The sequence below is a fragment of the Gymnoscopelus microlampas genome (genome assembly GCF_963454915.1).
Source record: "Gymnoscopelus microlampas genome assembly, chromosome: 13".
NCBI lineage: Eukaryota > Metazoa > Chordata > Actinopteri > Myctophiformes > Myctophidae > Gymnoscopelus > Gymnoscopelus microlampas.
The window spans coordinates 17,457,651-17,484,396 of record NC_139950.1 but is presented as its reverse complement, the minus strand read 5'-3'; the positions used below and the strand labels follow the sequence as shown (position 1 = coordinate 17,484,396).

The 26,746-nt window shown below is 40.4% G+C and overlaps 1 protein-coding gene across 1 annotated transcript in view; it reads right to left on the bottom strand.

The window, feature by feature from the left end:
• lmbrd1 (LMBR1 domain containing 1) overlaps window positions 1–26,746 on the bottom strand; it is a 167,346-nt gene that overhangs the window by 104,765 nt on the left and 35,835 nt on the right. The window contains exons 4-6 of the mRNA XM_084076736.1: window positions 11,888–11,985; window positions 10,002–10,069; window positions 1,640–1,728 (exon numbers count right to left, since the gene is read on the bottom strand). Of these exons, the coding sequence (XP_083932862.1) occupies window positions 1,640–1,728; window positions 10,002–10,069; window positions 11,888–11,985 (255 nt within the window). The remainder of the gene's footprint in view (window positions 1–1,639; window positions 1,729–10,001; window positions 10,070–11,887; window positions 11,986–26,746) is intronic.

Here is a 26,746-nt window from a genome sequence, read left to right as displayed (position 1 = left end):
CCAAAATATAAAGTGATGAATGGCTGAAAGACTTGATATTTTTAATAATTAAAAATGCCACAAAAAGAATGAAAGAATAACAACAAAAAACAAAGGCCAAATACAAACATGGGTATCAACCCAGAATTTCCAAAATATACATCACATCACGATGTGGTGTACTCTTATAGAAAAGCTTTTTTTTTTTTACTTTTGTTTTTCTTAATGTTTCTTTGAATTTTTTTTGGCACATTCTTTGCTCCTTTTAACCTACGATGGCATTCTCAAAATAGGGTTGAGAAACCAGGTTGAAAGTGGCTAAAGGCAACACATATGGGGGAAGGAAACATCGTTCATGTTCACGGGGCTTTTTCAAGGCCAGTTTCTGAGAGTTCAAAGAAAATAAATCACCACGCTCCCATGCCTATGTTAACCCATTAAGACCTGGAACTGTGTCATTTTTAGATTTGAGCTAAAAAGCATTATTTTACACTTTGGGCTATTCAAAAATAGCAGATATACAAGCTCATAGCGCGGCACCGAGTGCCGCGCTATGAGCTTGTAGATCTGCTATTTTTGAAAAATTATGAAAATGTGTGCAAATCTTTGAATATATATACTTTTAAAGCGAACATTTTTAACTCAAATCTTTGCTTCTGGGGGGTCCCTGGAACAAAATATTTTGATGGGGGTCCGCGGCCAAATACATATAATTTTGGGGGTCCTTGACATGAAAAAGATTGAGCACCACTGATATAGAATTATACGTTTTTCAGAAAACTGTTGAGATTTAGGAGACATGTAGAATCGGCTTCAGGTCTCAATGGGTTAAAATATCAATGGAGCACCTTCTGTGAGGATCACACGGCTAATTTCCCCATTGACCCCGTAATATAAACTAGCTGTGCGAAATGCAATGCGACCATATATATTTCCCAATTAAGCTAGTTGACAATGACAAGTGATCATATCACCTCAACGCTAACTCAACGTGGCCTAGTCTTTACTGCATGCGCTGGTAGCATCCATCACCATGTCCCCAACAGCTCTGGTCTTGACCTAAGGATGCATTACTCTACCCTACCGCACTGTTTCTCAGCCAGTGGTCCACGGACCAGCGGTGGTCCGTGGCATAATTATACGTGGTCCATCCATGGGAAAATGTTTAAAAAAATATATATATGTATTGTACCTTTGATAAATGAATCAAACATATGTTATATTATTAAATGTATTTTCAAGTACATTACATCTAAGAAAATAAGCATAATGGGGGGGGCTTGACTGTTAAGGGCTCGATATACTTAGTTGAAGGCTGGTTTTGTGCATAGAAAACAGCCCATCTACAAGCTCAACGCTTGTAGATCTGCTCATTTTGGCTTTAAAAAAATCGACAAATCAACACAAAAACATTCTAATCGTTTTTTCGCACAAATAGTGACGATAGCCGATCTACATGCTACAGTTCTGTGATCTGCTATTTTCACTATTTTTGTGTATATTCGTTCATTAATCGAGGCAAAAGTTTGAAATAATCGTAATGTTGATTTGAGTCATATCGCCCAGCCTTTTTTGTATACAGTCATATTGCACAGCATTAATTACTTCCTGCTACAAAGCGTACATGATTAAAGTCAACCAATAAAGGAGATATACTCACGGCCAGTCCCAAGCTCTTCAAAAATCTCTTGTACTTTCTCCCATTGAGTGGAATTCTGATTTGGCGGAGGATGAAGTGGAACAAAGGCACTGAAAGAAAAGATAAAACGTTGTTTTAGTAGGAATTTTAGTTTTTCGTTTTAGTAGGAATAAAAACTAGGTTATTTGAGGTTTGTGTTCTAGTGGACATATATGGTTAAGTTAACTGGCGTTTCCTGAGTTGCTTAAGTTCCTTTTAATGAGCACCAGCTGCTACACATACAGTACAATATGCCTCTCTAAACCTGTAATTGCGTTTTCAAATTCCCGATCTGAAAAAATAGACTTGATTCTTCTCAATTACCAGATTCAACAGTCAAGCTGTAGAGAACTGCCATTTTACCAAGTCTCTCTCTCACAACATAATTGACCTCCATGCCCCCCTGGTCGCCGTTTCTCTAGTGCCACCATTATGCCACAATTTCCACTTGCACACAAGATGTGACAAAATGTACTGGGCGGACACTGGGCGGGCGGACACACACACACACACACACACACAAATACATAATTTTCCATTTTAAAAGGTTTAGCCCCACTTTTGAGAGCACGAGCCTGTCAGTTTAACCCATTAAGACCTGGTACGCATCAGTCATTTTTAGATTTGAGCTAAAAAGCATTATTTTACACTTTGGGCTATTCAAAAATAGCAGATATACAAGCTCATAGCGCGGCACCGAGTGCCGCGCTATGTGCTTGTAGATCTGCTATTTTTGAAAAATCGTGAATATATATTTAAAGCGAACATTTTTAACTCAAATCTTTTCTTCTGGGGGTCCCTGGAACAAAATATTTTGATGGGGGTCCGCGGCCAAATACATATCATTTTGGGGGTCCTTGACATGAAAAAGATTGAGCACCACTGATATAGAATAATACGTTTTTTTCAGAATACTGTTGGGATTTAGGAGATGTAGAATCGGCTTCAGGTCTTGATGGGTTAAACCACTTGGGTCTGTTCGAGTGTAGTTGGCAAGGCTTTTAGACTGTTTTTTTTTGTCTTTGGTTAAGTTGCCATCATAGGCTATGATACACTTCAATATTGGAAAATAACTAACTTGGCAGAGGAAACTATTTTTTTGGACACTGTGTTTGCTAAAACAGATATTTTATAAAAAAAACACCTGAATAAACGAGTCAACGTTGGTCAACACTATTCTAAAATAGTCCACAACAAACAGAACCACAACAATGCGTTATGAGGGGCACAATAATGGCATCAGCCAATATTCATCAAACAAAGTGATTTTGGCCATTTATTTCTTTTAGAAAAACAAAACATTCATCACGCTACAAGCTAATTTGCAGACACGTCATTCAAACAGAGAAGACTGATTAATTAATGATTGATGACTAATGAATAAATTGTAATGTCATCGATGTCCTCTGGGTCTGTCCAGACGCGTGTGGGGGAAGTTCAAGAGCATGGCGATGAAAGACGGCCAAAGCAATCTGCTTAAATAAATAAAGCTTTGTTAAGACTGCGGGCTAATCTGATTTGTTCCTCAAAATCTGATCTTTAGGACTGATCTGTCCACACGGTTATTTGTAAGTGACCAGATTGGATTGGGTATTCAAATACCTTCGACCCCTCTGCATTGGTTGCTGTGGTAAACATGTAATGACATGCTGTAAGTGTTGTGTTGTGAGCTTGAAAATCGCCTTTTTTTAGGCGAGCGACATCATTGCACAACAAAATATAAATCTTCAGTGTTTAAGTGTAGAGACTGAGACATCTTTAGAAATAATTGTAATCACATTTCAAACCACCTGGGAATGTGGTTCAAATCTGATTAGCAAATACGTTTCTATTTGTTTTTTTTTGCAATCTGGACATGTCCAAATATAGGAGTTGGGCTGCTAGTGTGAAAATAGCCTTATTTAGGGGTGTTTCACAGTGGCATGTAATTGCTGAAGAAATTAACTTAAATTGTGACAACTAAAGGTGTCATCATTTGCGCATAAAGAACTTTTTAAAGTGCTCATAAAAGGAGCTACAGCATGACATCCTCTCATATGTATCCTCAAAGCATGTTGAAATTAATGTGCAGAATTATGTGAAAATCAAATGAATGGAATAGAAGGACTAAGTTTGCATCCGCGGAGTAAAACGTGGCCGTAAAAAGGCACCTTAAAGAATATTTAGATTTAGACTCCATTGTCCCAGAGGGTGGGGGGGGTTTGTTAGAAACACACAGATATAAACACATCAGCATACAGATAAGGACAATACATCCCCAGCACACAATACTGTCAAGCGAAGCAGTTTGTTCAATGCTGCAATGGCAGAGGGGACAAAACTCTTTCAAAACTGAAATGAGCTCTCCTCCATTTTAACCCATTGAGACCGGGAACGCATCCGTGTCATTTTAAGATTTCTTTGGCTATATAAAAATAGCAGATCTACAAGCTCGTAGCGCGGCACTGAGTGCCGCGCTATGAGCTTGTAGATCTGCTATTTTTTTGAAAAATCGTGAAAATGTGTGCAAATCTTTAGTTTGAATATATATATATGCTTTCTTAAAGCGAAAGTTTTTAACTCAAATCTTTGCTTCTGGGGATTTTACAAATGTCTTCTAAATCCTTACAGGTTTTTTTCCTAAAGTTTATTTTTATTTTTTACTTATGTTGCTACATTATCAATGGTTTTCTAACTTTTTTCTTGTCAAGGACCCCCAAAATAAGATGTATTTGTCTAATAAATAATAATAATATTTTGTTCCAGGGACCACCAGAAGCACAGATTTGAGTTAAAAAAAATAAAAAATAGCAGATCTGCAAGCTTGTATATCTGCTATTTTTGAATAGCCAAAGAAATCTTAAAATGACACACATGCGTTCCCTTCCCGGCCTCAAAGGGTTAAGTTCCTGTATCTCCGTCCAGATGGCAGTAATGCGAAGTGATGATTGAGGGGGTGATCAGTGTCATTTGCTATTGTGAGTGCCAGGCTTGTGATGGCTCCGTCATTCATATCTGAGAGTTTGGAGGTAGGAAGGCAGACAGTTTTAGAGGCAGTATGTGTGATGCCGTTGAGTTTGTTTTTGTTGGAGGTTGTCTCGTTAAAGAGGGAGGGGGGAATGGTACAAGAGGATGGGCTGAATTGTGCTTTTATGTAGCCATAACCAGGAGGTGGGGTGCAGTGGGCTCTGAGACTGAGTTTGCAGCAGAACACATGGAATCTTTTCTGGGATTGATTATGACTAGAAGTGATGTGTTGATCCAAAATGATCCAAGTTCTGTTCTACTGCCTGTCCATAGCTGATCTGTAAGCTTGCGACGCGTTGTGAGCTTGTAGATCAGCTATTTTCGGCATGCAGCTAAGTGAAAATCTGCCATTTCAATGGCATCACGGCCCGCCAAAAATACATTTAGTCGACTAAACCAACTGTACATTTAGTCGAATAAAATCTTATGATATTAATCAACTAAAACTAGACTAAAAGTAAAACATTTCAGATGACTAAAACTAAACAGAATTTTATTCAAAAGACTATGACTAAATCAAAATGTGCGGTCAAAATGTATCCGACTACTAAATTATTTTGCAACCTATTCTGCACACTCCCCATTGCTGCTAAAGGGCCTTTCTTAACCTGTACTATGCTCATCTTTACTTTTATCTTATATATTTTTTATATTCATTATATCCAGTATTATCGTTATCTTTTTGTGATATTTTAACTGTATTGTTAGCAGTCTGTAGAGCATGGCCATACCAACATTTTACTGCTTGTACTATGAGTGAGTGACATATAAACAATCCTGAATCTTGTATCTTGAATCAGTCCAGTGTGTGTTTGATGTGCTAATGACCGGTTCTTTAGTTTTTCCACGTTCAGCTGCAGGTGGTTATCACTGCACCTTTGTGTGATGTGAGAAATGGAGATCTGAAAGGCAGTAACAGAGTTCTGTTCATTGTGTAGTCCAAGAATAACAGTTGTATGTGCTGATGGTTGAGGGGCTGGTAGAGTTATTTGTGTATAAGGTGTGAGAGGAAGAGAACCAAACCCCATCCCGAGGAGCTTCGGTGTTGGTGTGGTGATGACATGGTCTGTGGTCTGTTGCCTTGACGACCTTGCGGGATTATGCAAAGGCTAAAATGTAACTTAGATAGCATGTTATGTAGACAGATGCCAGGTCATTGTTGATCTAATCTGGGAACCCATCGCCAAATAAAAAGGAAAAGCAGCGCCCTCTGCTGTTTTTTACTCTTTCACTTGGCTCTGGGGGGGGCTATACGGTGGACCCGTGCGCAAGGAAACCGGGGTTTTTGGTCTGCCTTCAGCGCTCCACTTCCGGTGGTGCGACTATGTTTTCATTCCCACTAACAATATTTCTCCACGGAACACCAACACTAATTCTCCCAGAGAACATGGATCGTTTTGGTTATAAGCCCACTTGTTTCTATGATGAAAGAGCAATTTAAAATGTTACTAACATTCCGTGGTCTTGTCGGCTTCGAGGACGCTATTGTTAAATGAGTTTCGGCTTGTTTCTAGTGGGGAAGGAACGGCACACACGTAAATCCCGCCCACTACATTTGATTGGGTAAAGGGCGGCCTGCTTCCTGATCTGATAGACCGCCCACTTGAAACCAATGCGCACGGGTTGTCAACACGGCTACCGACAGATTCAAACGCAGAGCAGAATCTGTTCTTGAGAGATCATTGTTGACCTGGCATCTTATAGTGTATATAGTTTCAATGTAGGCTGATGATAGGTTATTGGTTTACGTATGTATTAGTTATTATTAGATGATTGGTTAACTTATCTATTACTTTATTATTAGATTACTATTTTTATGCATTTGATGTATTATGTGTATTATGATGTATTATCTTGTGTACTTGCTTACAGTAAGTCGCTCTGGATTAAGAGCGTCTGCTACATGCCTAAACTGTAAACTGTAAACTGTTGCTATGGAAGTAATGAATCTAGTGCGGTGGTTCACAAACGTATTTATTTCAAGGATGCCCATAACTCTCTTAAGGCCAGTCCACACCAATGCAACTCCTTGCAACATGCAACTACTTGCAACCGTTATCCCCAATGGCAGTTGCGAGGAGTTGCATAGGTCTGGACTAGCCTTATAACAGTTTTGTTGCAAGGAGTTGCGACTAGTTGTATTGGTATTGTATTTACAGTTACAGACCTTAAAAGGGTCCATTTCTCCCTGGACCCCCACTTTGATAAATCACTGATCTAGCGGATCTAGAGTTTGGGGATGTTCAATGTTCAATCATCTGGTGGCACTGAATGGTACCGAGGGTGGAGCTCAAGTCAACAAAAGAAGTCTGCAGTGATGTTGCCTGATGATTCCAGATGTTGAAGGAATCCCTGTCCCTCGTTTGGCCTTGTAGGCAAACTGGTGGGTGGGTCCATCTGTGGTCTGACGACTGGGGCTAAGATCACTTTCTCCCAGTCATTTCATGATTATTTAATGAACGCGACCGGGTCAATGGTGTGTCTGTCCTGTAGGACAGATATACTATGGTGGAGGACGGGAGGGGAACCCGCCATGGAACAAAACTTTAGCACCTTCACTGGGATGCCATCTGGCCCTGGTGCCACGCCAGGCTTGCACCTGCCCGGCAGCTGCTGATCGTCCTCCTGTGTGATGGGGGGGGGGATGTGCGGGTTCATGGAAGGGAAAGAGGGCAGCCACAGAACACCCTAGAGTCTGCAGCTGTCACCCACGATGAACACCAGGGCTTCGGGGGTATTTAGCCAGCAGGGAGCTAGCGCCCTCGGCTACTAGCTCGGCTGATACCTTTGGTGTTAGCTCTGGTCGAGATGTAAAGACATTAATAAAAAAAGAAAAACCGTCCCGGGATATGCCTCTTAGATAATGTAATATCTTGCGTGAGATGTTTTGACCTGTGGGTGGTGCTAAAGGATAGTGGGATCAAATATAGCTAGGGTTCGTCTTCCAAGGAGCATGAATATGCTCAGCAAGTTTCACTGCAATCGGTGCTCATTACATTCTGAGATTGTGGAAAGTTTGGCCTAAGGGTGGCTCTAGAGGAAAGGCCACGGGGTCACCAAAATCCCTTGGGGTCCATCCTTTCTGAATTCCAAATTCTATTGAAATTCAGCCCGTAGTTTATTTGAGAATAAAATGTGTGCAAGTGCAGACTTTGGCCTAATGGTGGTACTAGAGTTGATAATATGTTACAATATTGACAAACTTCTTTGTTTGCATTTGTTTATAGTGTGCTACAAGTGTAATTCTGAGACCTGTTTTGATAAATAGACAGACAGAGACACCTCCAATAGATAGTATATATGACAGCCTATGAATATGTCTATGTGTTAAATATGAGATCCATTGTTTGCCATTTGCTATATATTTGAAATGGGGACTATGGGTATTTAACATGGCGATTCTCATGGCAAGTGTGTAACTGAAGTAACTTTGAGCCTTGTTGCTCGCAATGTCGCTCTAGATCCTTTTAAAAGAGAGCCATTTGGTGGGGGCGGCTTTTTTCTGTATCGATTTCTACCAAAGTACCAAACATTATGCTTTTAAAGAGTTTTAGCCCTCGTCTCGCCAGGTGGAAGGCCAGCACACAAAAGCTCTGTATAGCATCAAGCAAGCACATTGAATCAGCAGTCAAGATATAGCCCGGCGCTCTTTTGTCTCCGGGTATAAAAGGAAAGCGGCGCGGGATAAAAGCTATCATGTTACTGAAAATCAAGGGATCAAGGGCACAATCCCCCCAGAACAAAGCTACAATAGGTCCAGTTCACGAGGTAGAAACACACACTAAATTACTTGTCTGCGGAGCGCCCGACGTTCCGACTTCAACCTGTGCGAGCGTATAGGCATGTGTCCCTGCACTTTAACACGAAACCCAGGCAATCCCTGGGCCTCCGCCGCGGCTAGTGCTCCGTTTAACGGTTGAGAGAGCACATTAAATTGTATAACCTGACCTCCGAGCATGTTACTGTCACGGACCGCAATAGAAATCCATTATGTTTATGTTGCGCGGTGGTGCTGTTGAACACAAACACCATAAACCCGGCGGATAAATGGGACATGGATGAGACTGTGCAAGCGTCTATAGATTTAGCCCATTAAGACCGGGAAAGCCATTTTAGTCATTTTTGCTAAGTATATATATAGCACATTGGTTGGCTATTCAAAAATAGCAGATACACAAGCTCATAGCGCGTCACTTCGTGCCGCGCTATGAGCTTGTAGACTTGCTATTTTTGAAAAATCGTGAAAATGTGTGCAAATCTTTGAATATACTTTTCTTTTCTTTTTTTACATTTTTACCTCAAATATTTGCTTCTGGGGGGTCCCTGGAACAAAATATTTTGAGACGGGGGTCCGCGGCCAAATACATATAATTTTGGGGGTCCTTGACAAGAAAAGGTTTGAGCACCACTGATATAGAAACATGTTTTTCAGAAAACTGTTAGGATGTAGAAGATTTTTTTTTTAAATCAGCCTCAGGTCTTAATGGGTTAGACATCATGGTGGACGTACACGTCCGTATGGTCAATACAGTTGAAAATAAGTAAATAAATAAAAACACAACCCGGGAAGTTTAGTTTGTCACTATAGCGGCAGCCTGTTCCAATTTTCTGGATGAGTCGTTTCAGATTGGAGAGGGAAATAAAACACTTACGTTAAGATGAAGATAAAATCAAGTGTGTTTGTTAGTTCCCTGATAAGTCTCGTCATACGACAGTGTTTAGTGCCAAAATAACTTTTTTTGATTAATCGAATAACCGAGAAGGGTGTTTTTTTTTGTATTTTTTTATAAACGATTAAATCAATTAGTTTGATTTATGGATGCAAATTATCGATTAATTAATTAATTAATAGTTGATAACCTTATCGATCGATTAATTGATAAGCAGCGTTTTTTAGGACCAAAAGGACAATTCTTGTCCGAAACCGAAAATGAGTGCAGAAACACTTGCCCTGATGTATACAGTATAACATTAACGAGCGTCAATGAGCATCAGCTGGACAGACACACACACCTCCCCTCTGCAGGGCTCTATGGAGTCTCATTTATCTCCAAAAGTGCTTGAATATGATGGAATATGATTAAGAATGACTGTGATTATGGTAAGCTCACATGTGATATCACACACACCATACCTGTAACTTTGACTAGCCCAAGAAAATTAAATATGTTTTACTTGTTTCCCCAATTTAATTTTTCTTCAATTAATTGAAAGTCGATAAATGTTATCGGATAATTTTCTAACAGCAATGAATCGATTATAGATTAATTGTTAACATCCCTAGTTCGATTAACTCTTGCACCCTGAGGTAATACCTCCATTGACGTCTCACACTTACCCAATCAACAGCAGCACCACACAGACGAAGACAAACCCAACGGTGTACTTCAGAGCGTTTCTCACTTGCTGTAACGAAAGAAAGAAATTAAACCATGGCAAACCACGAACCCGAGTCAAACGTAATTACTCATTGTGTGAGTGAAGGATGGGTATTCCATTTTAGTAAAGGACAAAAGGGGGGGGGGTAGTGAGAGTTGTAGTTTTTAGAGTCAGTTTGACAGGGCAGAGATAGCTTCTCATTCCCACTGCTATTCACAGTGCTTTGGAATTGACTTGATTCAAAAGGATTCTCTTCCTTGGAGAGAAAGTGCTTCTGTCAGCTCAAAACTAACACACGGCAGGGGAAAAAAACCTCTGCGGCATATAATCGCTACATCTTCCACTATAGGGGCCCCTCTGAAGACTGGCATTTGAAATTTCCGCAATAAGGACACAATGGTACAAGGTTTTGAGCTTTTACTCTTTTTTTTTTGAGAGTCTGAAAAAAGGTTTTCACAGAAATGTCATTACTAACCCTTTTTTTATCATTATTCTTCAGCCATTGTTTTCTTTTTTTTTAGTGAAGCTATACCGGCACTACCTGTAAGGTTTGTCAGTTTTCTTATACTGAAAGGGTTTCAAACAAAGCAAAAAACTATAGGCCTCTAAAAGGCCCCCAACTGTATTAGGATTGTGTAACATTCCATAATACAGCAGTTCTACATATGGCTGAATTATCAATATGTTCCATATGGATAAGACATTATGCAGGTGTAATGAACTAGGCAGCATTTCAACATTTCTCCTTAACCCTTTGAGACCGGGAAAGCAGCATTTTGTGTCATTTTAAGATTGCTTTGGGCTATTCAAAAATAGCAGATCTACAAGCTCACATGAGCTTGTAGATGCAAATCTTGAAATATATATATTTTTAAAGCGAACATTTCTAAAACATTTAGTTCCAGGGACCCCCAGGAGCAAAGATTTGAGTAACAAAATGTCCACTTAAAAATCCAAAAAAACTAATATCTGCACAAAATGTTCATGATTCTTCAAAAATAGCAGATATACAAGCTCATAGTGCGGCACTCGGTGCCGCACTATGAGCTTGTATATCTGCTATTTTTGAATAGCCAAAGACATCTTAAAATGACACACAGGTGCGTTCCCGGTCTCAATGGGTTACGGGCCTAAGTAAGACAGATGATTTTGGTCAAACCTTGCAAAACACTTCATTCCCACTGTAGATTTCTCCTCATCACCCATGTCTCCTTTGTCCCTCATGATTACATTATACCAAATAGGTAAAGAAAAAAAAAACGTTGCTGTTCAGATGAAATAATGGGTTACCATTATTTTGTCTTTTCACACAAAATGAATGATAGGTGCGGAAAAAAAGGGGGAAAAAGGGATTGGTGACTTCAAGATGAAAATAGAGCACCTACATTTAACCCATTAAGGCCTGAGGTTCCGATTCTACGAACAGTTTTTTGAAGAAACGTATGATGCTATATCAGTGGTTTTCAATTGTTTTGATGTCAAGGACCCCAAAATGTATATGCACTTGGCCGCGGACCCCCATCTCAAAATATTTTGTTCCAGGGACCCCCCAGAAGCAAAGATTGGAGTTACAAATGTCCGCTTAAAAAATGTATATATTCAATGATTTGCACACATTTTCTCGATTTTTCTAAAATAGCCAAAGTGTAAAATAATGCTTTTTTAGCTCAAATCAAAAAGTGACACAGATGCGTTCCAGGTCTTAATGGGTTAAATTGTATAGGCACCCATAGGCAAGGTCAACTGTAATGTGAAAAAGTATTGGGAAAAACATGGCCCCCGGTGTGGCGAAGCCATTCCGTCTTGGAATAACAATTACCCATCTGAAAGAAAATGCAGTCTTACCGAACATCTGTTGACGCTGTCATCATCCCTCTCTTCGTAGTAAAAATAAACGAACGGGATCCAGAGGAAGACGCAGAATAGTATGATGGAATACAGGGCTGTGGAGACAAAATAAAGACTTTTTAATATAGACATGAAACACAAGTCACCTGGTGCAGCTCGTGCGCTGAATATTGAAAATGCTACGATGACAAAATTAAACGGTGATATCCTAATTTCACTGAAATAAACACATTTTCTTTCTACTACTTGAAATACTATCTAACTATATAAATGGCGAGCAACTTCCGCACCCTGGGTGCGACACCCCACAGCTCTGTTATCGAATAAACAACGCACCGCCAGACCACATGTCGGCAACTGACTCGCCACGGCGGCCGCGCTGAATTTACGCCTCGCGTAGGGGACATCTCACTGCTCACTACAGCTTTTCCACCGCGCAACATAATTAATTCTACTCACCAAATGTCGGACAAAACGGAAGGGGAGGCAGCTTCGTACCGTTTACCCTGCGCACGACCTCATCACCACAACAGCTGCCAGCCGCTGCGGGGGTTTTTTCCTTTTTTTCAAAACTTTTTTTTTGGTCACCATTTTCTCCAGGCACCATTTCTGGTGTAACGTGCGGCAGCATGCGCTGGCTTGCGCCGCCATTGCACTCTGCCCATCTCCTCCACACCAACACACACGCAGCTCCTTTGCTTCAACCCCCCCCCCCCCCCCCCCCCCCCCCTTCTTACGTACCTCCTTTGTTCCACCCAGGCCGTTACTTTCACTTCACTCATGTCTCGATCACACTATGTCCGTCCTTCACGTGCCATGTTCATCCCAAACACAAAAACAAACAAGTCGGGTTGCCAAGTCGTTGGCATGCCAGGTTCTCTAAAAACAAGCGCCAGAAACAAGCAACCACCTTCATGAAAAAAAAAAATACACCGAAGGGGTCCGCCATGTTCCAGGGGGGTCCCCGCGCGGCCCAACACTCCACAGGGGGGCCGTCGACCAGCAGGGGGTCCGCGGGGGTCCCCCTCAAACATCAAAAATATATTTTTTTCAAATTTTTTTTTTTTTTTTTTTTTACTTTTCCACAGTTTTACTCCAGCAATTTCAGTACCCCAATATACACGCGGCCACGCTGGGCCCCGTGCGCGGCTGGGGTTGAGGGGGGCGTAGCCCCCCGAAACTCTAGTGAAATATAAATGAACAAGCCAAAGGCTGCAGCTCAAAGTTAAGTCTACACAGCAGGGATTTAATCCATTGAGACCTGAAGCCGATTCTACATGTCTCCTAAATCCCAACAGTTTTCTGAAAAACGTATGTTTCTATATCAGTGGTGCTCAATCTTTTTCATGTCAAGGACCCCAAAAATTATATGTATTTGGCCGTGGACCCCCATCAAAATATTGTGTTCCAGGGACCCCCAGAAGCAAAGATTTGAGTTCAAAATGTTCGCTTTAAAAATATATATATACTCAAAGATTTGCACACATTTTCACAAATTTTCAAAAATAGCAGATCTACAAGCTCATAGCGCGGCACTCGGTGCCGCGCTATGAGCTTGTAGATCTGCTATTTTTGAATAGCTCAAAGTGTAAAATAATGCTTTTTAGCTCAAATCTAAAAATGACACAGTTCCAGGTCTTAATGGGTTAATGCCAAAAGTGCACACGTTAGTACTCGGATGTTAAGACTTAACCACTTAAAATCCTATATACTTTGTTGACCGGGGTCCCCCAGGGCCCAGGGGTTTGTATTTGGCCCCCTCCCGTTTCCCCCTCTTGCATCAAATCTCCTGGTATTTTGAAGGAAGAAGAAATCAATGCCATTCTCTAATAGGCTTTCGTGTAACTTAAGGTAAATGCGGCAACAGTTAAGAACTTAAACTTGCCTTGACATAAAAAGGGCCTTGAAAGCCGGTTAACGGCGTGACTACGGCTATTAGGGAAAATGTGACATTTTCACGGACTGGGCACGGCAGGTTGAAGTCATGATCTAATCCCAGTTCCCTGTAACTCTTCTATCTATTAAAATGTACATTTTAGAGCCAGACTTAACTAGGGATGGAATAGTTAACCCACATACTTAGTTGACCAGGGTCCCCCAAAGCTCTGTAGTTGGGTCCGCTCCCTTTTCCCCCCCCTACAGTCTACACTAAATCTCTTCACCAGAAATAGGTGATCTAGAAGCTCACAACGTGTCGCAATTTCGACGTGTTGTGAGCTTGTAGATCTGCAATTTTTGCCAAATGCTCACCACAGAATAGGGATGCTAGCGTTCGTGTGCTTAATGAACCTGCACGCATCTGTGTCACTTTAGATTTATTTGGCTATTCAAAAATAGCAGATATACAAGCTCATAGCGCGGCACCGAGTGCCGCCCTATGACCTTGTAGATCTGCTATTTTTGAAAAATCTTGAAAAAAAAGTTTTGATTTTTTTTCAAAAAACTGTTAGGATTTAGATTTTTTTTAAAGAATTGCCTCAGGTCTTAATGGGTTAAGATTGGAATGTTAGGAATGGAGGGTTGAAATTGCATTGATTGCAATGACATTATTAATTGGGCCAAATAAGCTTGTATATCTGCTATTTTAAAACAAGTTTTTTTAAATAAATTCTCTTATTTGATTACATTTTTTATTATAATTATATTTTTTACAGAACTCAGATTTATTCATTTATTCTCAATAGCAAAAGTATGCATTTTCCAGCAATTTTCTTTTTTTTTACATAATACTAAAGTAGCTACCGTATCTGACTGCTACAGAAACAAAACTAAGCAAGCCTGACACAGCCAGACCCCGGATACAGTCATTACATCGAAAATGAACCAAATATTATGTTTTGATGTAAATGTGTTTGTTCATCTTGCCAACTACGAACTAACAAAAGCCTTTCCTTGTGTACTCGACATCTTCGGTCGGGGCAATTAGACAGCTCAATTTATGCCGGTTCTCTCAAATGCAGAGCGAGGGGGGGGGGGGTGCGAGTGAACTTCTAACATTCTTCAATAATATAGATTTATGGAGGCAACAGAGTAGAATAAAGGGGACTAATTAAACATTTTACTGACCACTAGGAAAACAAATCGTAAAACGGGACCACATGAGTGCCTCCCAGAGCGCATAAAAGCTTGGCAACTTTCTGTCCAGTTACTTCTTGAGCCATTTGATTGGAATTAACCCATTAAGACCTGGAACGCATCTGTGTCACTTTTTCATTTGAGCTAAAAAACATTATTTTACACTTTGGCTATTCAAAAATAGCAGATATACAAGCTCATAGCGCGGCACCGAGTGCCGCGCTATGAACTTGTAGATCTGCTATTTTTTTTAAATCATGAAAATGTGTGCAAATCTTTGAATTTATATTGTTTTAAAGCGAACATTTTTAACTCTATTCTTTGCTTCTGGGGGGTCCCTGGAACAAAACATTTTGAGATGGTGGTCTGCGGCCAAATACATATCATTTTGGGGGTCCTTGAATGAAAAAGTTTGAGCACCACTGATATAGAAACGTTGATGTTTTTTCAGAATACTGTTGGGATTTAGAAGACATTTGTAGAATCGGCTTCAGGTCTTCATGAGTTAAGTCATCCAGTAAATATGAAATGCATTGCACATCGCTGGCTGTGAGATAATGGAGATGCATACGCTCCTGTGTTGAGTTTGTTTGGAAAGAAGAATGAGGAAATGGGATATTGGCACAAAGCTGGCTGTGGTGGTTATATCTGATGTATTGGTGGTTGAGGACCTTTATCATCTGCCTGCCTATGGAATATTATATTCATAAGTTAAGCCGCAACGTGAGTGCTCAACTAATGTAATGAGGCTGTTTGTGTATATCAATATTAGTCAAATTCCTAATAACTTCTTATTTTTGCTTTTTCTTTTTACATAAAGGGTAACTTCAAAGGTCCTCTGGGCCATATTATGTAAAACCTCAGTTAACCTCAGTTATTATTAACATAATTTCTACAGATATATTTATTACTAAGATGAACGGTATTGCTTTTGTTTGTTTTATATTAATGTTACTGGTTTTTACCATGTTGCTAGGAAACATGGATTGCTGGGCACGAAACATCGTATTTGTGTTTTGTCGGTTCGCTGATAAGTGGATGGGACTCTCTGAACTCTGGATGAAGCTGTTCATGATGGCCTTGCAGAGTTGCTCATTTTAACTCTGAAAAAGTTGTGATGTGACTCCTTTTTTCTGAAAAAGGAGTCACATCGGCTATCTCTGTGGGAAATTAAATTTACAGTTGTAGAGATACAAAGTGTTGAAACCCCTATTTTGTCGCCACCAAAAATTGCTTCAGAACGGCGGTAAATCTGGCAGTGGCTCGTAGTCAAATGAGCTCATGTACTGTAACGTAAGTACTGTAACAGTAAATACGTTTTTTTTCTTTAGTAAGTATGCTGGCTCTTAGCCAATTGTTACTTAGAAGGCAAGTGGGACGAGAAACAAAATAAAGGGGCAGTGAAAGAATTTCAGACATCTTTTTTGGCTAATATTCTATCTATTGATTCACAGAATCTCTATCTGTATCTATGTTTCTGGGTGTCCCGGGCAAGGTATTAGTTTAAAACAAGGCTGTGTTAGGGGCCTCAAAACAGAGACAAATGGGTCAGACGTGCAGACATCTTCGAGACATGTTATTTCAATATGCACAGCCCCACCCAGTCAGTCAATTACAAAATGGAACTTAACTGAAAAAAATATTGTTTTAGCCTTTTATTGACCTCTGTTATGGGTCCATTCCCTCATCAGTTAAGCATCTCTTAACAACATGAATCCTAGTGTCCCTGTTGTTTTTTGGAAATGTTTTAATTTACGATTAGAGGTTATTTTCTAGTTGGCAGCCATTTATCACCTATTTTGAGAATCTAAACGGCACTTGGGGTTAATTGATATTTAGTTTCTGTCCAAATGATTGGCTGACTTGTGTATATCTGTAGTGGAGTGTGTGATTGATGGTGGGTGATGTATGACAGCGTTTCATTTCAACTCAATTAATTACTTGCATGTGACTTGTGACCATTTCCAGTATCTCTATTGTTTTTGGAAGTTTATTAAATGTTTTCTCTCACGTCCTATACCTAATGTGATATCATGTAAAGTAAGAAAGTAAGAAAGAAAGTGAGAAAATGATAACAATGTGTGTGGGGGGGAGAAAATGAAAACATGTCTAACTGCTCTGACTTGTCAAAATTGATTGGAAAAAAAATATATATACAGGGGTTAAAGAGAACGTTAAAAAAAACAGATATAGACAGTAGCTTTCAAATCAAAGTACTTGGGCTGTGTGAAACACAGAAGTCCAAACATCTATCTGTAGATGTTGTTATAAGCTCTATACCCTGTGTCGTATCTCTCCCTGGGCTTCTGTTTTGTTTGCCGTTTTTTTATTCATCAGCTCTCATCTCATTTCTAGTGGTGTGTGGTTGTGCCTACGCGTTTTTGGTTTGTTTGCAACTCGTCCAGTTGCATTTCAGGCCCATCGTTTGTTTCAGGCTGTCAAGAGTCTCTTTGAGTTTGAGATGGTTTAGGCTTTGAAGCCAGATGTAGTAAATGTACGCTTTCAGAAAATGCCATTTTCTGTGAAGTACTCGCACCCACAGAAATTGCATTTTGTACCTCTTACAAAACCTACCTACAGTAGCAGATGAATGAATGCCGCAAAGATTTAAAAAAAATAGCAGCCGAAAGCCTTCTTTCTACATTGCAATGTCGTGATGTTATGTTACACAATGATGTAATCGTGAAACATGGCAGTTCATTAAAATAATGTATTTGGTCAGCTGTTGCTCCTAGTTCGTGCCCTCATCTCCTTATAATTACACAAGGTTTAATAAAGCCAGAACAATGTACAAACCCATCTACTCATCCATCACAAACGCACAATAAAATCACATTGGTTATGTTGTCTTTCCTCTAGCAGCGGGAGGAAAGGCCATGGGGTCATCGAAATCACTAGGGTTCGTGTTTGCTGAGTGCATTAAGCCGCATGGCTCTGACAATCTTTATAGATGATATGTTTATCCATGAGCCCCCCTGGTGATGTTAACTTCCCACACAGATTTTTTTTTGTTCTGTTAGCAAAACAACACTAGCAAGCATAATAACAAACAGACTTACACTGTACACAGCAGTATATGTAATGATAATTAACCCATTGAGACCTGAAGCCGATTCTACATGTCTCCTAAATCTCAACAGTTTTCTGAAAAACGTTTATTTCTGTATCAGCGGTGCTCAATATTTTTCATGTCAAGGACCCCCAAAATGATATGTATTTGGCCGTGGAGCCCCATCAAAATATTTTGTTCCAGAGACCCCCCAGAAGCAAAGATTTGAGTTAAAAATGTTCGCTTTAAAAATATATATATATTCAAAGATTTGCACACATTTTCACAATTTTTCAAAAATAGCAGATCTACAAGCTCGTAGCGCGGCACTCGGTGCCGCGCTATGAGCTTGTATATCTGCTATTTTTGAATAGCCCAAAGTGTAAAATAATGCTTTTTAGCTCAAATCTAAAAATAGACACAGTTCCAGGTCTTAATGAGTTAAAGAATGACAACAGGTGGTCCACAGGATACAAGACTTCAGGACGTACAGACAGGCCAACGGCAGGTGGAGACACCACTGCCACCCCAAAACAGGGGTCTCCCCCAGGGCTGTTTCCTGACTGAGCCCCCCTCCCCCTACTCCTTGTAAACCAACGAACTGTGTGGCCACACCACAGCTGCAACTAGGCCTGTCACAATTATTAGATGATTGTCTCATCGCAATTAGTTGAGATAATGGCAATTGTTTTTGCATAATCGTTGCCATGTTGAAAGATCTTCACACATTTTCAAATACAAAAAAAAACAGAAATAGCAGATCTACAAGCTTACAACGCGTCTCTTCGAGACGCGTTGTAAGCTTGTAGATCGGCTATTTCTGCTTTTTTTTGTCAATAATTTGTCAATAATTTCTCAGTTATTTGTCATATCTGCCCTGTGCAATGTTTGATTACGGAGCCTAAAAGGCTTCATTATGTTCCAATGTTCAATGCCAAACACAAAACTAAATCGTTAATCGCAATTATTTGAGTGACAATTAATTGTCAACTTAAATGTGTAATAGGCTCTATGCACAGCAGCCATATTGGGAATGAATTGGGCCGCTTCCTTACTTCCTTCACAGGTGTTACCAATGATACTAATCAAGGCTCAGTTTGGCATAGTGGTTGTCTTATTTTCAAGGACCCCCATAACTCTCAGAGTGTACAGATGGAACCAAATGGACCCGTAAGGGTCCATTTGGTTCCATTTGTACACTCTCAGAGTTACACACCCACCATTTGTTTCTAGTGAGCCAACATGCACAATATTAGCACCCTGACCAGAATGGAACAGAGCCTTCATTAGTATCATTGGTATCACCTGTGAAGGAAGTAAGAAGAGGCCCAATTTCTCTCTAAAATGGCTGCTGTGCATAGAGCCTATTGTGACAGCCCTAGCTGCAACGTGGTCACTAAGTTTGCCCGACGACAGGAGAGAGGTCAACGACCTGACACTAGTGCCAGGAGAACAACCTCTCTCTCAACATCAACAAGACCAAAGAGCTGATCATGGACCACATGTTCTTTGTTTGTTTGTTTGTTTGTTTGATTGATTGATTGACTGATGTTTTTATTGACAACAATAAATAAGTGCATATTTTTGTGCATCTCTGCAGGAAGAGAGAAAAGGCTGGATCCCATCACCATCCACGGATCTGCTGTGGAGAGTCAGCAGCCTCAACCCATTCTATCCGGGAGCTAGTGATGAGCGGGTCGACCCGTAACCCGCGGGACCCGTGGGTCAACCCACGGCGTGGGTGGGTCGAGTCAGGATTTCAGAGGCAATTATGCGGGCTGCGGGTGAGCGGGTCAGCCGCTCTCACACGCAAAAAAAAATAAAAAAATCACATGCTCTTGTTTTGTCTTTATTCCTAATAAGAATAAGAATAATAACAATAAAACAGTTTGAATACACTTAGGGTGTATACTTGAAGATTATTTTCCTTCATGATTTTACCGTTTTTTTTTTTTTACTGTGGGTCGCGGGGCGGGTTGAGCCATAGATTTATGGGTTCGCGGGGCGGGTTGAGGCGGGTTGGGTTCCGTGGCGGGTTGAGGCGGGGCGGGTCATGAAAAAACCCGACCCGCACATCACTACCGGGAGCGCATCCGTGTCATTTTAGATTTCTTTATTTTCTCTATTCAAAAATAGCAGATCTACAAGCTCATAGCGTGGCACCATGTGCCGCGCTATGAGCTTGTAGATCTGCTATTTTGAAAAATCGTGAAAATTTGTGCAAATATTTGAATATATGTATTTTTAAAGAGACAATTTTTGTCTCAAATATTTGCTTCTGGGGGGTCCCCATTTCAAAATATTTTGAGATGGGGGTCCGCGGCCAAATACATATGGTGTTGGGAGTCCTTGACATGAAAAAGTTTGAGAACCACTGATATACAGTAAGACATTTGGAGGACCCCCAGAAGAAGTAAAAAAATTGAGTTAATAATATTCGTTTTTAAAAAATTATAGATATTCAAAGGATTTGCACAAACTTTCACGATTTGTTTCAAAAATAGCAGATCTACAAGCTCATAGCGCGGCTCATAGCCGCGCTATGAGCTTGTAGAACTGCCATTTTTGAATAGCCAAATAAATCTAAAAATGACAGATTATTTCCCGGTCTAAATGGGTTAAATTCCTCATCCAGGGCCTCACCTCACCACCACACCGGCACACAAGTGGTTGAAAAGAGCATAACACAACTGCCTCTTTCACCTCAGACGGCTGAAGAAAGTTTGGTATGGAGCCCCCGAGATCCTACTGGCCTTCTACAGAGAGAGAGGCACAGCAATGCTGAAGATGCTCGGCACCAGGCCCAAGATCCTACAGGGCCTTTTATAGATCATCCTGACCGGATGCATCATTGCCTGGCATGTTGAACTGAGCTAACTCCAGCGCAAAGTGCTGCATAGGGCGGTGTGTGTGTGTGTGTGTGTGCAGCACACAGTGCGTCAGTGGATGTGAGCTGCCCTCCAATCCAGGATATACACATTACACAATGCACCTGTGTGTCATCAAAGCTCGTAGGATTATCAAAGACCGCACGCACGGCAACCAGAGTTATGAACAATGGACAGTCACACTAACGGCCTGTTACCTGACTGCCTGTCTCTCTCACACACACACACACACACACACACACACACACACACACACACACACACACACACGGTGGTGTAAAGTAACTAAGTGCATTTACTCAAGTACTGTACTAAAGTAAAACATCACAATTGTACTGAACTCTCTCAGTGCCACACAACGAGATATCCCAAGTTTTTTCTGAATGCCCTCAGTGCCAAAACGAAAAATCCTCATGAGTATTAGTGAGGACCAATAATATGAAGATAGGTTGAAAATCGGTGAAGTCGTCCTTTAAGTAAAATATCTCAGAACTTTTTCCACCACTGACACACACACACACACACACACACACACACACACACACACACACACACACACACACACACACACACACACACACACACACACACACACACACACACACACACACACACACACACACACACACACACACACACACACACACACACACAGCAAATTATTAAGGCAGGGCATAGAGCACACACAGCACCTTACAGAGACTAGACATTATTTCTATTATTATATAAGTAAACACATCCCACAAACACACACACAGGCACCCGACACTTTATATAATTGTACATATTTATATACTGTAGACACAGCACCTAAACAAACAACACAAAGGCACCTTATATTGTGCAATTATTACTCTACACTATTTTTAGTACCAATTCCTTTTTTTTTCCCTACTGTGTTTCTATTGTTACTTTATTGCCGTTTTTGCAGTTTTTCTTGTTGCTGCAATGTTGTGCAGACGAAACCCACGCGTTTCACTCTCTTATACTTGTATAAGGGTATGTAAATAATAATAATATGAAGAATATAAACATATTCTGATAGGGTGTTTGAGGGCCAGTTCCACCGTCATAGAGATGCACTGTTATGATCAAAGCCTAGTAGATATAGTATAGTATAGAGATATGTAGAAATAGATTTCTAGAATCAATTGGCCACTGCCAAGGACGACTTTGACACATTTTTTCAAAAGGCCCAGACTGCCAAGGACGACTTTTTGTGGGTTTGTTTTTTTATTATTATTATTATTTTATTTTTTTGTGATCCAAAGATGTACTGCTCCATTTACTTCCTGGTTAATTTATTTGGGAAATCGCCTGTATCTCGGCTCCTGTGTTTTACTATGTATTTTTGGCGAGACATGCTATTTTCAACGGCGTATAACAAGAGAACGGGAGGTCGCGATGACATTTTTTTTTTTTATCGCGGAAGTACAGTGAAACCCTCATCCTGGCAGTGGATGATTTATTTATTCTGGCAGTGAAGGAGTTAAAGTGGCATTAGTATGCCGAGTCAGCTGAGAGACTTGTGTTCCTTCCCGTCAAACGATGACATAATTAGACCGAACAATTCTGTCAATGCTTTACATATCAACAGGTTATCCTTCTACTACCGCTTTGAGCAAAGAATTAGGGAAGCGGGCCGTAGAAATCAATTGAATTTATGATGTAACACTGCAAAGGAAAAATAAATTCCACTTCTGAAAGTAAATATTGCACCAAGGACCATGCCCCAAACCCAGTGAGCCGGTGTATCCATCAGCTGCATTAACCCAATAAGACCGGGAACGCTTCTGTGTCCATTGTAAGATTTCTTTGTCTATTCAAAAATAGCAGATATACAAGCTCATAGCGTGGCACTATGAGCTTGTAGATCTGCTATGTATTTATTTTTTCATAAAAATGTGTGCAAATCTTTGAATATATATATTTTTTAAAGCAAGCCTTTGTAAAATATATTTTTACAAGGACCTCCAAAAGCAAAGATTTGAGTTACAAATGTTGTTTAAAAAAAATATATGTATTCAAAGATTCGTACAAATGTTGAATATTTTTCAAAAAATAGCAGATCTACAAGCTCGTAGCACGGCACTCGGTGCCGCGCTATGAGCTTGTAGATCTGCTATTTTTTGAATAGCCCAAAGTATAAAATAATTAGGGTTGTCCGATATTGGCTTTTTTACCGATAACCGATATACCGATATTGTCCAACTCTTAATTACCGATACCGATATCAACCGATATATGCGGGGATTATTGTGATTAGGGTAAGCTTAAATTTCATATCACACACACCATATACAGTAAGAACTCCTGTAACTTATTTATAAAGCAAAAAAAAAAAAACGATACCGATATTTTCCAGCTATCAATTTTTATGCTAATATCGGCCAATAATATCGGGAGGCCGATAATATCGGGAGGCCGATAATATCGGACATCCCTAAAAATAATGGTTACATAGCTCATACTGTAAAGTGACTCAGATGCGTTCCCGGCTTGAATGGGTTAAGCGCAGGCAATACATCAGCCCCCTGGACAACGAGTTGTATATCCTCACATCAGCCAGTGCTTTTGGCTAGTCCTGTTCAAGCTGCTGCTTTTAGAGACAGTTTTTAACGCACTAAAACATAAAGGGTCCACCAGACCTATCCTGTGTACAAGCTGCTTCTTTTAGAGCGGATTCAGCAGCGGTTTGCAAACTGGGAGTTTGAGGTGACGGCGGGGTCGCATAATGACATTGACGAAGAGACATGTTTCCTTCCAATTAAGTCTCTTTTATTTGTTTCTGAATAGCATAGCCTGTGAATGCACTTTATTTATGTTTTTGCTATTGTTGTTGTCGTTTTAAGTCAACAGATATAGGCTATAGTGTATATGCTTCTATTTACAAAATGTGTACTGAAACACTTTTCTGTATATTTTGAAATCACAGCGTTATGAATGTATTTTCAAATAAATAATCCGATTTAAGAATACCAATGTACGCTTTCTTTTTAAATATGCTTTATTTCAGCTTTGAAATTACACTATAAATCAAGAGTGGGTTCATCAGAAATGTCCCCCATAAAATGAGCTCCTGGTATAAAAAATATTTGAGAACCCCTGTTTTAGAGAAACACACAATACTAATTGATGGCATTGTGTGTGACAGTGTTGCACGCTTCAAATGGGAGACCTGCAGATCTGCAAATCAGCCTTAACACTCTGAAACATTAGGAATTCATGAAGCACAGGTGAGGCCAAAACAAAAACACTTACAAAACAAATTTTCAAGCTGAGAGGGGGCATTTCTGAAGCTAATGGATTGGGGCGAAGAGGCATCTCGCAAACCTCAAATAAGTACAAAAAAAAACGTGTCAAGGATATGCCTCATGGAACATGTCTGGCATAGTGGAAACGCTTCCTCCATTTGATGGAATTCATTAGCACCTATCACACTGAGATGCTAAATAAACAAATCTCTACAACACAAACAACTCATAGTCTTAATTAAACCGCAGTTGGTTCCTTCCAACCTCTCATTCTTATTAGCGGTGAGAGAGAGAGGCCTTCTAATGCGTGACGTGCCGTTATCTCCTGATAACGGCACTCAGACCTTATCTCTAGAAAAAGGTATCACGCCCTATTTACCTTATCATACCTGTGTGTGCTGGCATCGGCCGGCAGCTGTCGGAAACAACATTAACGTTAACCGAGCAGCATCAGTTTTGCGGCTGGTGAGGAGATTCATGGTAAGAGTCAAGTCAAATTGTTTTGATTAACCCATTAAGACCTGAAGCCAATTCTACAAATGTTTTCTAAATCCCAACAGTATTCTGAAAAAAACATATGTTGCTATATCAGTGGTGCTCAAACTTTTTCATGTCAAGGACCCCCAAAATGATATGTATTTGGCCGCGGACCCCCATCTCAAAATATGTTGTTCCAGGGACCCCCAGAAGATTTGAGTTTAAAATGTTTGATTTAAAACAATATATATTCCAAGATTTGCACACATTTTCACAATTTCTCAAAAATAGCCAAAGTGTAAAATAATGCTTTTTAGCTCAAATCAAAAAGTGACACAGATCCGTTTCAGGTCTTAATGGATTAAAAACGTTTTATAACAACCTAAAGCCTAAAGCTAAAGCTGATAACCTTAAAGGCTTCACGAGTGCTTCGTGAGAAGCTGTAATGTCGCTGACATTACGGGCTACACAATCCGACAGTGAATAGGCTCTATGCACAGAAACCATATTGGAAGGACATAGGGCGCCTGCCTTACTTCCTTCACGTGTGTTACCAATGATACTAATGAAGGCTCCGTTCCATTTAGTGTAGCCCAGTGGTCCAAATGGCCCCTTACGAGTTACACACCCGTAAGGGGCCATTTGGAACCCCCTCAAGGAGCCGTGAGGGTCCCTGAACCATGTTTGGGGACCCGCTAGTGTAGCAGAGTGTTTCCAATGAGCCAACAGGCACAATCAGAGCCATAAAGAGAGTTCTGACACTAGCGTCGACTCCCATTGTAAGAACGGAATGTGGAAGTGCTCTGTCTATCTCAATGAGATAGTTCCAATGTTTGGAACTATAGCCCATAGGAGCCCGCTTTGCGGCGAGATCAAAGCGTGTCGTTACTCTCTCTTCTACACTCTGGGCACAATTATATCAGAACCCTGACTCTGTTTGACCAGAATGGAACAGAGCCTTCATTAGTATCATTGGTAACACCTGTGAGGGAAAAGGAAGAGAGGCCCAATTTCTTTCTAATATGGCTGCTGTGTCTAGCCTATTGTACATTAATTAAGGTACTCGGTAACGTTCGGCCACTGCTTTGAAAAACCATCCTTGATGTACAGCGTCCCCAATAAGATGGACCGCCCCTAAACTCTTTGCATTGGTTCTGTACTGCTGCCATTTTTTTTTTTAAATCTCCAAATTGTTTCCACCCTGGCAGTTCAAAGCCCTTACATTGAATTTAGATGTAACCGCCAGAGACGTATTGGGTCGGCGCAGCGCTTCGATATATGCGTCGGGAGGGGCTGAGCAAGACTGAATTTGGGACCAGGAGGATTGATCCTCTTGAGCTCACAGCCTCAAGTATCCGTGTATGGCGGGCGGGGGACAAATCTAGCCCTTGTGAGTGTGCGTCTCTCACTCCGCGCGGCTCGCGAGACAAATGGGTGTCAATGTTTTAACGGGATTTCTTTTTTGCCAGCTGTGATTGTGGCAGGACATTAGCTTTAACCCATTAAGACCGGGAACGCATGCGTGTCATTTTAAAGATTTCTTTGGGCTATTCAAAAATAGCAGATATACAAGCTCATATTATGAGCTTGTAGATCTGCTATTTATGAAAAAGAAAATCGTGAAAATGTGTGCAAAATTTAAATATATATATATTTTTAACTCAAATCTTTGCTTCTGGGGGTCCCTGGAACAAAATATTTTGAGATGGGGGGGTCTGCGGACAATTTTGGGGGTCCTTGACATGAAAAAAAGTTTGAGAACCACTGATATTATAGCAACATAAGTATTTTTATTTTTTAAACTGTCAGGATTTAGAAGACATTTGTAGAATCCCCAGAAGCAAAGATTTGAGTAAAAAATGTTTTTCCACGATTTTTCAAAAATAGCAGATCTACAAGCTCGTAGCGCGGCACTCGGTGCCGCGCTACGAGCTTGTAGATCTGCTATTTTTGAATAGCCCAAAAAAAATCAAAAAAATCTAATGACACAGATGCGTTCCCGGGTTGAATGGGTTAATAAGTACATGCTCATTGCTCCACTAAAGGCATCCATTTACACTCATTTACGGCCCAGACAAACTCAGTTTAAGGAAGACTTCAGCCGCAAACAAAT